This window comes from Apis cerana, linkage group LG11 (genome assembly GCF_029169275.1).
Source record: "Apis cerana isolate GH-2021 linkage group LG11, AcerK_1.0, whole genome shotgun sequence".
Taxonomy (NCBI): Eukaryota; Metazoa; Arthropoda; class Insecta; order Hymenoptera; family Apidae; genus Apis; species Apis cerana.
Window position 1 is genome coordinate 8,124,589 of NC_083862.1, and position 18,181 is coordinate 8,142,769.

Here is an 18,181-nt window from a genome sequence, read left to right on the forward strand (position 1 = left end):
TCTCTGCAAGTTTTTATAAACTTGAGAAAGAATTTCATAGATCATGCGCAACGTACTGTAACGTTCTCGATAACGATGGTTCAAGGGATTAATTTTCTCATGTTGGAAGAATTTAATATTCTTTCATATATTTGAAAATTAGCGTAACAGACAATTGTATCGACGTGTATAATGTATAATCGAATATCGAAGTATTATAAATTAAAAAAAAATAATTTATCCAGCTAACAGTAATCGCAAATGATAAATCATCGTGAAACTTACCAGTGACGTTAAGTATGATATGCTGAACATTGTTGCACTCTCGATTCACAGCCAAGTAAGTAGCTTCACATTTGTATAGGCCTTCATCCTCCAACTTGACGTCAGGAATCTTCAAGAATGTCTTCGACGAATTTGTCGTGTATTGTATGTCAGACCTAGAAAGACAGAAATATCGAACATTGTTAGAAGAAAATAATCAAAACGTATTTGCAATACTACTTTCCACGACTTAATGATATCTCTGTTATTTCTGAGAACTTTCTTTATAATGGTTTACAGTAAAAATGAATATTCAATTAAAATATAAGTGAAACAATCTCAATTCTTAGAATGCGTACCACGAGGCAACAGATTAATCACGATACCGATAATGATACATACATGAACAAACTTATTTATTATATTTTTCCAACTTGTCTGACCCAGCCAAGATCATCAACGATCACGTCACCAATGATCGACAAGAATAATTCTTATTTCTAAACGAATGATATACGTGGCTCGCTGTCGTTCGCATGATACATTTGCAATCTCATTAGTAAGCCGTAATGAATAGAACAATGAAGCGGATCAACCTGCATACTGCGTTGTTAAATCGATACCGCTTTACTTACGCCAGTAAGGAAACAATAGGATTAGGATTGTATACAATACAATCGCATATTCTATTTGCCTGATACAGTTGCAACGGTGCATCAATCACTGTCGATAGAACTGGTACAATGAGATTGACAGATCGTCAAAATCATTCGACTTCGTTGAACGATTCGAATGGACGATTCTTTTCGGTGAATCGATGATTTATCGAGCAAAAAATGAGCATAACCAACGATTAGTTAACTAGTTAAAGGAAATGATACCAGATGTTTTGACACGAGTGATCTCTATATACTGTATCCGAAGAAAAGTGTATTTTCCTATGCAAAATTGAGTCAAAAAAATATATATATATAAAACTACAATTTTAATTTTTCTCTTATGGCTTTCTCCACAGGAATTTGAAAACTTATAGAATCCTATTTTACTAATTTTCTAATCTATCCCCAAGAATTTATTGTATACTACGAAAAAGCTTACTTATTTGAATATTTTATGCCAAATAGTGTAGTAAATTTTGGAAAATTTCAATATATCACGCAGATTATTGGAGATGATCGATATGATTCAGAAAACAGGTCGAGACAACTGTGCGAGTGGAAATGGTGCGTATTAAAACCGATCGAAGGCAACAATTCGCTGCACGTGTTCCGTCGAACAAATGATCAAATCAGTTGTTTAAATCTATCACCGATATTTCATCATATTTCTCTGAGCAGTTTCGGTTCGTTAGCAGGAATGCTTAGGAAATCGGAGATACGAACAACCGAGCGACGCAATATCCGAATACCGGCGATAATTGTTATTAACTAGTGCGTTTGTTCATTAATGCAATGCACTTGTGTTGATTGCCAACGGAATGATACACACACCAGCTGTACAAATAAGCTCAACAGCATGTAAAATGCCAATCCACTTGTGCTGTCCTCGTATAATCTATTTATTGTTGCTGATACAATTTGCGTGGCGTTTGATATTATGAGTGCGGAATTTGGTCGCACTGTTGTTGAGAAAGATTGAGGGATTCGAGAAGGAGTCATTACGCGGAGGAAAAGATTCGAACAAGCGTGTGCAGGAAGAATATGAAGATTTTTTGGAAATGGGTTTTTCTTTTTTGCAAAATAAGAGACGTGAGAGGTTTTTAGGGAGTTTTTTATCTTGATAATGGCATCGAAGATTAGGATATAAGAGACATGGAATATACGAGAAGAGGAGATGGATATATGTAATGAAGTCTAGGTAGAAAAAGAGAATGGACAATGATGAGTAGAAGAAGATTTGTGTATTATTAATCTCAAGATTTTGGTTGTTTATTTTCATTAAAAGATAAAATATTATTTTTATATTTAAAATTGACGAAATGCCAATGATTTTTATACCTAATTTTGTGTTTGCAATCAATAAACTAATTGGATTTTGAAATATACACTTTTCTTCTAGTTATACATTTTGTTATTTTGAATTTTTTAAATAAATTTTCTAAAAATATTTAGAAGTAATATTTGCTTTATCCTTATTTTTAAACTTTTCGTTTGGAAAAATTTCTTTTTTCATATTTTTCGTTTTAAGTTTACACAAATACTTAGAACGTACAGAATTTTTTAAACTCGTCAAAGAAGCTTCGTTTTGCAAAGGAACTCGAAGAAACTCTCTGTCTCGTGTTTGGACGAATCGCGATCTTCCATTAAACTTTTCACGATATTCTGTCCTTGTCGGAACAGTTTCCCTTTGATCTCTTTAGTCATCCTTTACAACTAAGTTTTATTATACAGCGTCATATTATATTTCCTAAATTGTTAAAATATTTTAATAATAAAGTTATAATACCGTTTATTTTTCAAACTACATTAAACACGAAAAGCAAAATATTTTATTGAAATTGTTTATACTGCATAAATTGCAAATCAAGTTGAACAAATTTCTATCTAGTTAGTTTATTTTATCTGATTGGAATTTAATTCGTAAGAGAATGATTATTTAACAATTTGTTCCATCGATTTATATGAGAATATAACAAATAAGATTTAATCTTCGATATAAGAAAATAAAACATACAATATATTTCGTAATAAAGATTTTACATATCAAAGAATCAAAATCATTGCTACGTATCTTTCTATAAATCGTCTTATCAATTAACCAAAAACAAAAATTTGTTATTTCTTTCAATATTTTCTAAATCTATCAAGTTTGAAAAAAAAAATAAAAATTTTTAATATCAAAATCTTCTCAACAATAATTACCTAACATTAAAATAATTTTCTCCATGATCCTCACATTAATAAGTAAAAACTAGAGCATAGTATATGTATAATTAACTACTCTTTCCTTACTTACACGCTAACACGCTAGTTAAATTAACTATAAATTGCTTTCATTAAAGCGTTTCAGTTAACCAGTGTACAACAAAACAAAACAAAAAAGAAAAAAAAAAAAAAAAAGAAAGAAAAAGGAAAAAGAAAAGAAAAACGCGCGTTTTGCACGAAAATGCAAGTATCGAGCGTCGAAATGATCGGGGCGAGTTACCTCGTTCAAATATATTTTAAATCCTTTCCACCGTCCAATACATTCTAAATCGAAATTCACGTTTTCCATTAGAGATCTTCCGCTCCATTCGATCCTCTTTGTCGCGCGAGATCGAAGCGTCTACTTACGCGCTTAAGCACGGTCCCGTAATCAGAAGGAATCGGAATTTCGTGCGTGTGATCGAGTATCGATCGAATTTCGGATGCTCGTTGATCCTCTTTCGAAAAGAATGCATAACGCCGCGGGTGAATTAAACACGATGGCGCTCGGAGAATAAGAGAAATAAATCGATACTTTTAGTGGATTTGTTAGAGATCTGGGAATGCAATTTTCTGTTCGATTTTTTTGCCTATGTACGGAGAATTTTAGTCGTTTTGTTCCCTTTTTTTTTTTTTAAAGAATTATACTTTAGGGAAAATAATTGAAAAATTGGACTTTAAATATAATAACTAGGAAAATGAAAGGATTTGCAGGTATTATATGAAAATTTAATTTTTAAAACGAGTTGGTATATAGTATTTAAAATATTGTTTTTTTATTTCAAAAAAAATTCCATCTGGAAAATTCTATATTAGATATATCTAGAAGATATAAAAATATTCGTTTCTATTTATTTCAAAAATCTATTTTGAGTAATTTGGAAGATAGAATTATATATTGTTATTGTATTTCTAATCGTTTTTAATCTTAATTTTATTGTTAAGAAAATTAAATTGAATTTATTAATATCATATATAAATATGGCTCAAATTGTAAATTGATTTGTACAATTGATTTGCAATATTGAAAAACAATCAATATTTCAATTTTTAATTATAATGTGATATCGAAGCAAATTTTAATCTGTGAAAACCTCCTTGATATTCTTTATAATAGACATAAAGAAAATATCAAATTAACTTTAAGATAGCAATCTTTTACTTCAATCTTTTACTTACAGGATATCCATTTTTGTTATTGTATTACAAAATTGCGTGCAAATATAAAACTTGCATAGCTCAACTGTTATACATCTAATTATATAATTTATAAATAGATATTTGTAAGTAAAAAATGAATTTTTTTTAGAATTTTTGATATAAAAGGTATATGGTGGAAGGTATATTCTGTTGAAAAGTTTTTCAATCTGTCATTCGGTGTATGGAAAGTACTCATTATAGAATTAATTAAAAATTTAATTGAATAACGAAAATGTATAAATGTATAAATGATATTAATTCAAATATTCTGAAATCTATAAAATTTAGTTTATTTTTCTTTTGAATTATTTACATATTATTACTATTAGATTTAAACAACTTAAATTTTAGAAGCTCTCTTAGTGGAGAGACGTTTAAATTTTTTAATAAAAATTTTCATTCTATATTTTTATTCCTGGTATCAAAATATTGTAACAAAATACTACTGCATAGTTTGCATTTTTGTATATTCAAGATATTAATTTTCAAGCTTAAAATTTTGGAACTTTATGAAAAATATCACGTCAAAGTTATATTTTCTTTGAATTTTTATTTTTATAAGAAAAAATTAAACATATTTGACTATACAAATGTTTGTATAATATAATGGACATATGATTCACATTCAAAACATTTCCAAACATTTAAAAGTTTAAATGTTTATAAAAATAACAAAATTATATGATTCAATTCGTGAAACCAATTATAAATTGTATAAGCAATATTCAAGAATAAATTAAAGAATTATTTCTAAAGAATATTTTTCTAACCTATAATTTGTATCTTAAGCGATTTCCAATATATTCAAAAATAAAAATTTTAGAATGAATTCGTAAATAATAATACGATTCATGTGTATAATAATATTCAATTCACGTTTAAATTATTATTCTAAAATCAATATTTAATGTACTAATATAATAATTTTGATAATAGTTAAGCTAAATTCATCAAATCATCAAAGATTAATTGAAGTAAAACAGAAATACTAATTATCGATTCGAATCAATACAGTGTATCCGAAACATATAGATAGGAGATTAATATAATTGCTAATTATGGACACAGTTAAGATTAGCCCATTAGCGGTAGGATCGTGTAGATAGGGACCGAGTATTAATCATGCATTCCATTTGTCAGATGGTCTGTCCTAGAGATTGACGTACGAATCGCCACGAACATTCTGTCAAATCCTTTGACCTTCCGATGACCAATATCGCACTATTCAGTAGCAATATGTTTCTAACATACAGGATCGATTGTGTCAAAACGTTTACGTTTCGAAATATGTCCATCGTATTCACTGTTCAAATTCGTATCGACTCTATGAAACTCGAACTAATAAATTTCTCTCACAGTAAATTGATTAAATTTACAAGGTAAACGTGAAATGCTCCAGTAATCGCGAATGATCTGATTAATTGAATAAATCGATTGTCTCGATATTCTTTAAGCTATTTGGCTTCTTGAAGTTTACGTATCACATAAGTGTTTGTAAAATATTATATTAAAATTAAAAGAAATGTAATTTTTATTATGTCGTGTATTGTACTTATATAGAATTTTCCAGAATTATGTTGTATATTGATGAAATGTTTTGATTATCATTAGGACAATCAAAAGAGGTTATGTAATGAATTATTATTATATAATTAAAATGAAAGATTAATATAATTGATTTTATCTCAACCCTTTGCTATTTCTTACATTATTTCTAATATATTTATAATACACGTATAAAAATTAAGCCTAATCTATATAAAAGTATATATAAAAATCAAATTATCAAAACCTGTGTAAGCCTATTTAATAAGAAGCATAACCTATTACGAACTAATTCTCGAAAAACAGTTCGATCAAACATTTTATTGGATCGATACATACAAAATCGAAATATACGAAATATTAAAGCATATCTAAACTAAATATCAAGAGATTGTTGACGAAATTTGTCATTTTCAAGTAGAGAAATTCTACTGCGCACAATACAATAAAAGAAATATTTTTGCTTTCAGACTCGAATAAAAAGTAAAAAATGGATAAATACCTGTTTAGAATCCGATAATAATGCACAAAATATGCTTCAGATCACACACTAAGTTTATTAACTTCAATAAATACAATAAAACTAAGAGAATATTCCACAACGCGACAAGAAACGATCGGATAAAAATGGCGACTGACATTTGAGCGGGAAACGTGGTAAGTGTCTGGTGTTTTAGTGGCGCTCTCGTAGAATTGTGCAACAATTGCGCATTATTAATAGCGCGCAATTCGAACGTACTAATATCAAATAAAATATTAAATATTAAAATAATTTATTTTTCCTAATTAATATTTATTATATATATAATTTAACTATTTTAATATTAAAAATAAATTTCTTGACTATCATTTAGGACAGTCAAAAGAGGTTATAATGAGATTACTATAATATAATTGAAATGAAAAATTAAAATAATTGATTTTATCTCAACCCTTTGCTATTTCTTCAATTACTTTTACTATATTTATAATACATGTACAAAAATTAAGCCTAATTTATATAAAAGTGTATATAAAAATCAAGATATCAAAACCTGTGTAAGCCTATTTAACAATAAGCAACATAACCTACTACGAACTAATTTTCGAAAAACAGTTAGATCAAATATTTTATTGGATCGATACATACAAAATCGAGAAATATTAAAGCATATCTAAACTAAATATCAAGAGATTGTTGACGAAATTTGTCATTTTCAAGTAGAGAAATTCTACTGCGCACAATACAATAAAAGAAATATTTTTGCTTCCAAAGTCAAATAAAAAGTAACAAATGTGTAAATACCTGTTTAGAATCCGATAATAATGCACAAAATATGCTTCAGATCACACACTAAGTTCATTAACTTCAATAAATACAATAAAACTAAGAGAATATTCCACAACGCGGCAAGAAACGATCGGATAAAAATGGCGACTGACATTTGAGCGGGAAACGTGGTAAGTGTCTGATATCCTAGTGGCGCGCTCGTAGCATTGTGCAACAATTGCGCATTATTAATAGCGCGCAATTCGAACGCACTAATATCAAATAAAATATTAAATATTAAAATAATTTATTTTTTCTAATTAACATTTATTACATATATAATTTAACTATTTTAATATTAAAATAATTTTAATATTAAAATAAATTTCTTGACTATCATTTAGGACAGTCAAAAGAGGTTATAATGAGATTACTATAATATAATTGAAATGAAAAATTAAAATAATTGATTTTACCTTAATCCTCTGTTATTTCTTAAATTATTTCTAATATATTTACAATATATGAACAAAAATTAAACCTAATTTATATAAAAGTGTATATAAAAATCAAAATTTCAAAACTGTGTAAACCTATTTAACAATAAGCAACATAACCTACTACGAACTAATTTTCGAAAAACAGTTAGATCAAATATTTTATTGAATCGATACATAAAAAATCGAGAAATACGAAATATTAAAGCATATCTAAACTAAATATCAAGAGATTGTTGACAAAATTTGTCATTTTCAAGCAGAGAAATTCTACTGCGCACGATACAATAAAAGACATATTTTTGCTTCCAAAGTCAAATAAAAAATAAAAAATGGATAAATATCTATTTAGAGTCGGATAATAATGCAGAAAATATGCTCCATATCGCATAACAAGTTTATTAACTTCAATAAATATAATAAAATTAAGAGAATATTCCACAATGCGACAAACAAACGATCGTTTCTTGTCGCGTTGTGGAATATTCTCTTAGTTTTACTGTAGTTATTGAAATTATTAAACTTAATGTGTGATATGAAGCATATTTTGTGCATTATTATCGGATTCTAAACAGGTATTTATCCATTTTTTACTTTTTATTCGAGTCTAGAAGCAAAAATGTAACTTGTATTGTGCGCAGTAGAATTTCTCTACTTCAAAATGACAGTTGTCGTCAACAATCTCTTGATTTTTAGTTTAGATATGCTTTATTTCGTATTTCTCGATTTTGTGTGCATTGATCCAATAAAATGTTTGATCGAACTGTTTTTCCAAAATTAGTTCATTACAGGTTATGTATCTTATTGTTAAATAGGCTTACACGTTTTCATATTTTGATTTTTATATACATTTTTATGTAGATTAGGTTTAATTTTTGTACGTGTATTATAAATATATTAGAAATAGTTAAAGAAAAGGCAAAGGATTAAGATATTTTCTTTTTAATCTTTTTAATTTCAGATTTCAACAATAATCTTATAACCTCTATATAACTTCTTATAACCTCTTTTGACTGTCCCAAATAATAGTCAAGAAATTTATTTTTAATATTAAAATAGTTAAATTGTATATACAATAAGAATTAATTAGGAAAAATAAATTATTTTAATAATTAATATTTTATTTGATATTAGTTCGTTCGAATTACGCGCTATTAATAATGCGTAAATTGTTGCACAATTCTACGAGAGCGCCACTAGGATACCAGACACTTACCACGTTTCCCGCTCAAATGTCAGTCGCCATTTTTATCCGATCGTTTCTTGTCGCGTTGTGGAATATTCTCTTAATTTTATTGTATTTATTGAAGTTAATGAACTTAGTGTGTGATCTGAAGCATATTTTGTGCATTATTATCGGATTCTAAACAGGTATTTACACATTTGTTACTTTTTATTTGACTTTGGAAGCAAAAATATTTCTTTTATTGTATTGTGCGCAGTAGAATTTCTCTACTTGAAAATGACAAATTTCGTCAACAATCTCTTGATATTTAGTTTAGATATGCTTTAATATTTCGTATTTCTCGATTTTGTATGTATCGATCCAATAAAATATTTGATCTAACTGTTTTTCGAAAATTAGTTCGTAGTAGGTTATGTTGCTTATTGTTAAATAGGCTTACACAGGTTTTGATATCTTGATTTTTATATACACTTTTATATAAATTAGGCTTAATTTTTGTTCATGTATTGTAAATATATTAGAAATAATTTAAGAAATTACAAAGCGTTAGGGTAAAATCAATTATTTTAATTTTTCATTTCAATTATATTATAGTAATCTCATTATAACCTCTTTTGACTGTCCTAAATGATAGTCAAGAAATTTATTTTTAATATTAAAATAGTTAAATTATATATATAATAAATATTAATTAGGAAAAATAAATTATTTTAATATTTAATATTTTATTTGATATTAGTACGTTCAAATTACGCGCTATTAATAATGAGCAATTGTTGCACAATTCTATGAGAGCGCCACTAAAACACTAGACACCACGTTTCGCGCTCAAATGTCAGTCGCCATTTTTATCCGATCATTTCTTGACGCGTTGTGGAATATTTTCGTAGTTTTATTGCATTTATTAATGTTCATAAACCTAGTGTGTGATATGAAGCATATTTTATACATTACTATCGGATTCTAAACAGGTATTTATCCATTTTTTACTTTTTATTCGAGTCTGAAAGCAAAAATGTGTCTTTTATTGTATTGTGCGCAGTAGAATTTCTCTACTTGAAAATGATAAATTTCATTTATTTTGTCAACAATCTCTTGATATTTAGTTTAGATTGACGTTAATATTTCGTATTTTTCGATTTTGTATGTATCGATCCAATAAAATATTTGATCTAACTGTTTTTCGAGAATTAGTTCGTAATAGGTTATGTTGCTTATTGTTAAATAGGCTTACACAGGTTTTGATATCTTGATTTTTATATACACTTTTATATAAATTAGGCTTAATTTTTGTTCATGTATTGTAAATATATTAGAAATAATTTAAGAAATTATAAAGGGTTAAGGTAAAATCAATTATTTCAATTTTTCATTTCAATTATTATGATAGTAATCTCATTATAACCTCTTTTGACTGTCCTAAATGATAGTCAAGAAATTTATTTTTAATATTAAAATAGTTAAATTATTTATATAATAAAAATTAATTAGGAAAAATAAATTATTTTAATATTTATTATTTTATTTCATATTAGTACGTTCGAATTATGCGTTAAACAAGTATTTATGCATTTGTTACTTTTTTTCCTATATTATTTTTCAAATAAAATCATTTACGAATAAATGAAATAACAGTAATTTATTAATATTCTTTGAGTAATTATTGGAATGAAATGGAATATTATTGAAAAGAATTCTTTTATTGTGTCTTCTTTTTAGATAATATAATTAAAAAAAGAATTCTGAATAAAAATTTAACCAAAATAAAATTAAACTGAGCTTAATAAAACTCATGTATTCTTAACAAGAATTTTCTTCGAAATACAAAAGTTCAAGCGTAAGAAACAGGAAGGTCCAATTATTCTGAAACAAATGCAAATAGCTACATGATAATCTTCGCTTTTCTAACGAGTCCTCTTTAAAGTGTATCTCTCTCTCTTTTTTTTGAACCTAAAAAAGACAGACAGAATGTCGAGGATGTTAATTATTTGGTTTCGGAAACAAGTAACACAGGATTAGTTATTACTGAAATAGAAAAGAAGCAAAAATATTCGACATTATCAGAATAATGAAATAATTGAAAGCAAAGGGATTGGAATTGGCCGCAATTTCGCTTTTGGACTGTCTCATTGAAATATTAACTAATTACTATATATTGATCAAATTAAATCAAATTAAATCAATATTAATCGAAACCACGATTACATCGTTTAATATTATATATCAAATTATATTTACGCGTTTCAAATGTTAATTTCCATGTTGACCGAATATTCGTTTGACAAAAAAACAAATTTTATTTTCTTTTTTCTTTTGTATTAATGAAATTAATGTTGGAGAAAAAACGTTGGAAAAAAGTAATGGATTTGAGTTAATTATTCATGATTCACTGCGTTGTACATGCAAATAAAGTGATATCATGCACGATAAATGAAAATTTATATTAAGAAACATTAATTTAAATAAAAAAGATTTTGTTTAATAATAACGAATTGTTAAATGTTTAGTAATGTATTTATCTTCTATTTTAGAAAAAAATATATAATATTTTATCAAAAAGTACACGTAAATTTTACTTACAAGAACAAAATTCGAAATATATTTTAACAAATATTTTAATTATATTTTACATTTAATTATATTTATTTTCATATATATTAATATATATTTCGGTATTTATGTTAAAATAAAATAAATTATAAAAATATTATTATAATTTTATTTAATATATTCTTTAATATTTTAATATTTTTTAAAAATATATTTTTATTAATGAATAAATTAATTAGATTCTTTATATTATATTTGGTATTATTATTCTTATTTAAAATATATTATTCTTAAATTTCTTAAATTTTTATTTGCATTAAAGTAAAGATAAGTATTTGTTTTACTTTTGTTGAAAATCATTCGTTTTCCATTAGCTATGAATCATGAAACATCCTGTGTGTGCAATCCATTTATGTCTGATATCGTGTGACTGCAAAGCGTGCGCTATGTGATCAAAGCTAGGCAGATTATAATCTGTTAACAGCATAACGTTAAGATAACGTTCATTGCAGCGATAGATATGAGTTATCAATGGTAAACAGATGAGAAAAGCGTAATGGATGTAAATTAATGTTAACAAATACAGATTAATCTAATTTACATATTCGTGTAATAGTAAAATTTAAATTATTAATTTTTTCTTTTTCATTTTTAAATATTCTATAACAAATATTATTTATATAAAACAAAAATTTTTTTTACAAAGATCGAATAATTTCTGAAAAATCCAACCAATAAGTTATCAACTAATTCGAAACTATTAAAATAGAAAAAAATATATAAATTCTCTGATTCCTCCAGCATTAGCTTTCAAACAAATCGCCTTTCATCAAGAACACTATCCATATTCTTTCGCATTGAAATATTTCTCCGAAATAACATTCAGATTTGTCTAAGCTTTCACTTCCAGTTTTTCAATCGAACAAATTTCACGACTCCAAATATCTCTAAAAATCCTTCTCTCCTCAAACAAGAAACTTTATAAATTCATTTTTCCACCAATCTACCTCCTGGTATTATGGGATTTCCTTTATTCCGTTGCGACGAATACATAGAAATACCTCTAGAATACGTAGAAATCTATTTTAGAACGACAAAAGCTTGTCAAAATGGGCACGATGCCATTAGAGGGGTCAGCCTCTACCCCGTTATCAAAGTTGCAATTGCGAAAATCTCTCGCAGAAGAAGAAGGGACACGCGTCCCTTTCTTTTATCGACCCTCCCCCCTCTCCATCATAGCCGAGGGAGAGGCGAAATCCACCTTAAATACCCGCCACGCGTAATCCGAATTCACAATTTAATGAGCTCGAAATGGAGATAGAACAGGATAATAGCAGGGGGGAGGGAGAACAGGAATTACATTGAAAATGAAACGACTTCTTAACTTCCCCCTTTCGCGTCCTTGCAATTCGTGCTTCCGGGCTAAGCTGCACGGAAGTGAGATAATGCGTCGTCGAATTCCCCCGCGTATCCCGCCCGACGATCGCCTTTCAATTATTCCTGGAATATTGGATCGGGTTTGTATAGGGCGAAGGATTTAAATTTGCAAATAGAAGATTTTTTTTTTTTTTGATAGAGATTAGAATATTGGGGGAAAAAAATATTCACTTTTCCAAATTATGGTGATAAATAAATTGTGTCTGGCATTAAATCGATTCAGTCCGAGGAATTTAATTTGTATAGAAAAAAATTTATTTAAATTTTCGTCGATAAAGATTAAATAAAATGTAATAATATTTGAATTAAGAGAAATGTGATATTTTAGGTAAGATAATTTTCGAATAAAAGAATATTTATTTTTTCTAATTATTATAAACGTATGCGTTAGATATGATCATCCTCTGGTATCGAAAAATTTAGTTCATAAAAGAATTTTTGTTAACTCGATAATAATAATAAACATTAAAGTAGGTATGTTAAATTGTTCAAAAGAGAAATTAAAATAATTGAATATTGAAATAGTAGAATAAAAACTATTTTTAAAAAAATAATTAAAATTAGGATATCGAATAGTTGTGGATATTGGAAATTCGAGGGATTTTTCTAATTTTTTTTTTTTGTTCGTTACAGCTTGGAAAAAAGTCGATAGAAAAACTGGAGAACAACGATGGTACGCGAAATATCCAATAGAAAAGGTTGCGCGAAAAAGGAAAATTGCACAGAATTTACAATAAATTTCCAGTCAAAGAGATTAAGAAATTTTAGAATAATGGACGTTAAGGGATATTCGTTTACTTTTATGGCTTTATATAGGGAGCATCCGTTCGGTTGACGATCCTTGTTAATCCTTCGTACGCGATTCCGCAAGCTCGCATTACAATGGTAATACACGGTATTACAATAAACGTTTTGGGATAAAACTTTTATACTTTGGGAGAACATATTTATATCCATAATTCTTTTTACTAAAACCAATAAAAAATATAAATAAAAAATATTAAAAATAATTTTATCTCAAATAATATTATACAATTAAAATAAAATTCGCAAACGCACATTCTTGATCTCGAATTTAAGAAACGAGTTTAGAAATATTAAATTTCTAATAGATGCATCTATAGATTCCAAATGAAATAAAAAGAAAAAGGGAATAATAATAATAACAATAAGATAGAAACGTATTTAGAAAAGGAGGAGTACATCGGATAATCATTCCGAAATTAAAGTTTAATATTCGCTCGAAGCATCGAAGCGTCGAGCCAATCGTTCGTATTCATATAACGTTTCCCCTTTCTTTACTCGTGAATTCTTTCTTCTTGGAGAAGATTCATACCGGAATTCATAAGAAATAGTGCAACGCTAGGCAAATACGGAATCTCGGAAGGTAGTCGCAAGTTCCGGGCAATTTTCTTCTTTTGCTTGTAATCGCTTCCACGATCGCGTCTTTCAACGTGGAGCAAAGGGTCGGCAAAAGGGTGGAAAATAAGGGAAACAGACGCCGGAACGAAGATGGACGCACAAAGAAACGGTATGGCTGATATAGAGAAGAGGGTACGATAAGCAGGACGGTGGATAAATAGAGGACGAGATAAGGTGGATTTGTAGGTAAGAAAAGGTTACGTTGCACCTCGTAGTAAATATTTTATTTTTAAATGTAAAGTGTTATAACACGAAATTAATTCGAATAATTCGAGATTAAGAGAGAATAAATTTTTTTAGAAATTTTCATTTCATCCTCCCTGTTCGTATTAAACGTATATATTTTTTCGTTAGGTTACTCGAGACGATTAAAATCTCATTTGTGAAATGAATTAATTAGAGAGCTAAAAAAATTATTTACATTCTGTATATACATCGGAAATTTTCGGCTTATTATTTAAAACGAAGTTACAATATCTATATTTATTATAATCTACGAATAAGATCAAATTTATCCTATATATATGATCTACATAAAATTTACGTAAAATATTCATGAAGAGTTTGGTTACAATGCTCGTATAAATTCTAATAAACCTGTATAAAATATCCATAGAATCTAACATTTCTAACTACCCGGTAAACTTACGTGAAATCTCTTGAAATCTAAAATCTGTATTAAATTAATCCTTTATAATTCCAAATAACATTTCTATTCGTGTTTCAATTACAGAAAAAAAATACATGGCCTCGAAATGAAGGTATCGCGCGTAATCGTTAACAAACTATCCGAAACACGTTTATAAAATTCTTTGAGCTCGTACGAAAGCCGTGCTCTCCACGATATAAATCTTTCGAGATGAAAGTTATCCGTGTCGCGACGATACGCCGGGAGAAACATGAAAGACTCGAAGAAGTCAATTTCCTATTTGATGGTCGCTCGACCGCCCTTAGACTTTTCTTCTCTTTCTTCTTCTCCCTTTTTTTTCTTTTCTTTTTATTTTTTGCTGCGCTTAGAAATATTCCCCAGACAGAATGTATCTTTAGAATATATCTTAGCCGCGGAAAATTGTGTTTTGAGAAAAAAAAAAAAGAGGCTCTCGCCGGGATTGGTTCCGGATGAGGAAGCGGTGTTAATACAGCGGATAATATCGTTTCCTCGCGTATCTCTATACGATAGGGAATAGAAATTTCTTCGTGAAAGAAGATGATTTGCTTCCATTGATCGGGGTTTAAAATAATACTATTTTTTATTTCCAATACAAATTCTTGGGAATTTCACTTTTTACTTTCCATTTAAATATTTAAATGGAGCTCTTCGAATTCTGTTGCATCATCTCTCTAAAAGAGAGCTTGTAAAAATAAACAACGAAAGTTTCGCTTGATTTTCATTAATAAATAATACTAAATCGATAATATGTTGAAGAATATGTAAGAAACGATTAAAACGAAGCAATATGTAAATCGTAAGCTCTTTTACTTTATGTTCAAGCAGACATGAGAATTTGCAGATTAAAGAATGTTTATTCATAAGAACCTACTAAAACAATACAAATGACAAGTAACAAGATATCGAAGATATCGACAAAAGTTAATAGCACAAGTGCTTTCGAATATCGAAGTTGAACCAATCATACTTTGCTTAAATCTTGTCACGATCACTCGTTCTTATAAAGTCGTTCGCGTTCCGCGACAGAAACTATTCTCTTAGAAAAAAAAAAAAAAAGAAAAAGAAAAAGGAGAAGCAGAAGGGACGAGGGGACAGAAGGCAACCGATTAAATCGGATGGCGGTAAATGAGAAAAGTTGGAGAAGAGTTGGCCGGATGTGACGATAAAAGTTCCGAAATGTAAATGAACATAAAGCATTCCGATTTCCCTTCCTTCCTCTTCCATTCTTCAACCTCCCTTCTCATCTCTTTTTTATTTTCCTTCCCTTCCCTTCCCTTCCTTTTTTTTTTCCTTTTTATTTCAGGCAATTTTGACTGTCACGTGATAAGTGTTCATCCGACGGCGAGCTGACGTTTTCAATTACACCGAGCCCTCCATTATCGAGCCAGCCACAGAATTTTTATCGCGTACCTATGATTCAGCGAAGGGGAACCGCGAAAAATTGTCAATGGACGATGAGGAAAACGGGTAAATTGGATAATAAAGTTCTTCGATTCTTCTCGATTTTTTCATTGTCGCCATCGAACTGGGTCGGTGGAGCGATTCCGTAACAATGTGGATACAGAGATACAGAGATTTTGGTTGAAATATATATATATATGTATCCGTGTATTGTGAGACTGGAAATTTTTATTTTTCACGTTAACTCTGAGAAAATTGGAAGATGTAACTGTCCGGCCAGGAATAGACTCCATCGGAGGAAAGTGCACGGCTTATCGAAGAATTCTCTGGATGGTTTAGAATGTGGTGGATGGGAATAGATTTATCTCTGAGCATAAAAAGTATGAGGGAAAACAGAATTATCTGGTATTGATTTCATCCGTTATTTTATTATAGAACGTAAAGAGAAATCGGTTATCAACTGGAAGTTTAGAAGCGATTTTATAATGTTAGGAAAGAAATTTTATCAATTTTAAAAATTATTTTCTTGATTTCAATTTCAAAGGAATTTCGTATCGTTAAAACGAAATTATTTTTACATCGAATAATATTTGCGTTAAATTTGTAATAAATTTCTTCCGGCGAAGATTAAAAATTTTCGCGTTTTAAACTGTTACTGGGTGGAAAAATACGTACAGTTATTTGTTCGTACAACAGAAGCGACCGGGTAATAAGAATAAAACTCAAATGTAGATATTTTTTTTATTCTTGCAGTGTTTGCATGCGAAAATGTGCATTACATCAACCACTTTGAGGATATTAACTTTCCATATTGCAAACTTCCATGCTTCTTTTTCGAGTTTTTAATATTATATATGTTTTTCAATTAGTTGAAAAGTTTGCGCAAGAAAGTTACGTTTCGCTCAAAAATCGTATGCTTTACAATAACAAGTTTTTTTTTTATCCCACACACTTTTCAATTTAAATTAACGATGTAGGTTTAAAGAACAGCGATAAAATTCTTCTGTTTAACAATCTTTCTCTGAATAGGTCATCTCGATATTAAAATAAAAATTCAAGGAAATTTTTACGATATTACTTACTTTTTTTTCCATTTACTTTTTCTCGATATCATCAAAACACTTTCTATACAACTATTATAGATTGAAACGAATATTTTTATATATAGCACAATTTTATATAAAACATAATTTGTACTCGAGAAGAGAACGATTAATCCTATTAATATTTCTCGCCCAATATCGAATTTCCTCGTTGAAGAAGACTACTATTCTAGGAAAAATTTAGGAAAAATCGAACGAGAAGTCGTTCGATTGGCCTACTTTCTCCCTTTAATCCTGGATTACCAGCTGTTCTCTATCCTTCGAATCATCCTCTCGTCGCAGGAAGCTTTCACTGTATCGAGTAAACGACGTTAATAATTCTGCCATTTTAATCTCTTCAGTGTAATATTCATTTTTCTGGCGGTTTCGCCATCAAGCCTTTTCATCCCTGCTGGTCCAACCGGTACAAGGATGATTCTTCGCGTTTAATGGGTTCCATTTAAGCGAATTAAAAAGTCAATTTCTCTTTTCGAGATTGGTGCATTATGCGTGCATTATGGAGAAATACTGATTTACACGATCATTTTGACGGATTTTGCGTTTTAACGGAGGCGAAAAATTCTTGATTTTTGAAAAAATTAAATCGAAGAATCAAAAATTTGTTTCATTTGCCTTTTAAAGTTGTATTGATCCTAAACGATCGTTAATAATTAAAAACAAATACATCACAGAAATTAACCGCTATTATATACAGCTTTTAGAGAATTTAAATAAATTGATCGATCGTTTGGAATTGTTGTAATCAAAGAGATAAAACAACGAATCTGTTAATACA

The 18,181-nt window shown here is 28.6% G+C and overlaps 1 protein-coding gene and 1 long non-coding RNA gene across 17 annotated transcripts in view; one reads left to right on the forward strand and one right to left on the reverse strand.

Annotated features, from left to right (window-relative positions):
- LOC108002344 (hemicentin-2) overlaps positions 1 to 18,181 on the reverse strand; it is a 349,141-nt gene that overhangs the window by 81,226 nt on the left and 249,734 nt on the right. For 12 of the 14 annotated variants that reach the window (XM_028669008.2, XM_017063971.3, XM_017063972.3 and 9 more), the window contains exon 3: positions 265 to 419. In XM_028669008.2, the coding sequence (XP_028524809.2) occupies positions 265 to 419 (155 nt within the window). Of the gene's footprint in view, positions 1 to 264; positions 420 to 6,393; positions 6,551 to 7,176; positions 7,270 to 18,181 lie in introns of those variants that run through there. The other 2 variants (XM_062081668.1, XM_062081667.1) reach the window with 2 other exon arrangements.
- LOC108002347 (uncharacterized) overlaps positions 9,635 to 18,181 on the forward strand; it is a 65,964-nt gene continuing 57,417 nt past the window's right edge. For all 3 annotated transcript variants that reach the window (XR_009831863.1, XR_009831862.1, XR_003698725.2), the window contains exons 1-2: positions 9,635 to 9,794; positions 13,444 to 14,418. This is a non-coding gene — a long non-coding RNA (uncharacterized LOC108002347). The remainder of the gene's footprint in view (positions 9,795 to 13,443; positions 14,419 to 18,181) is intronic.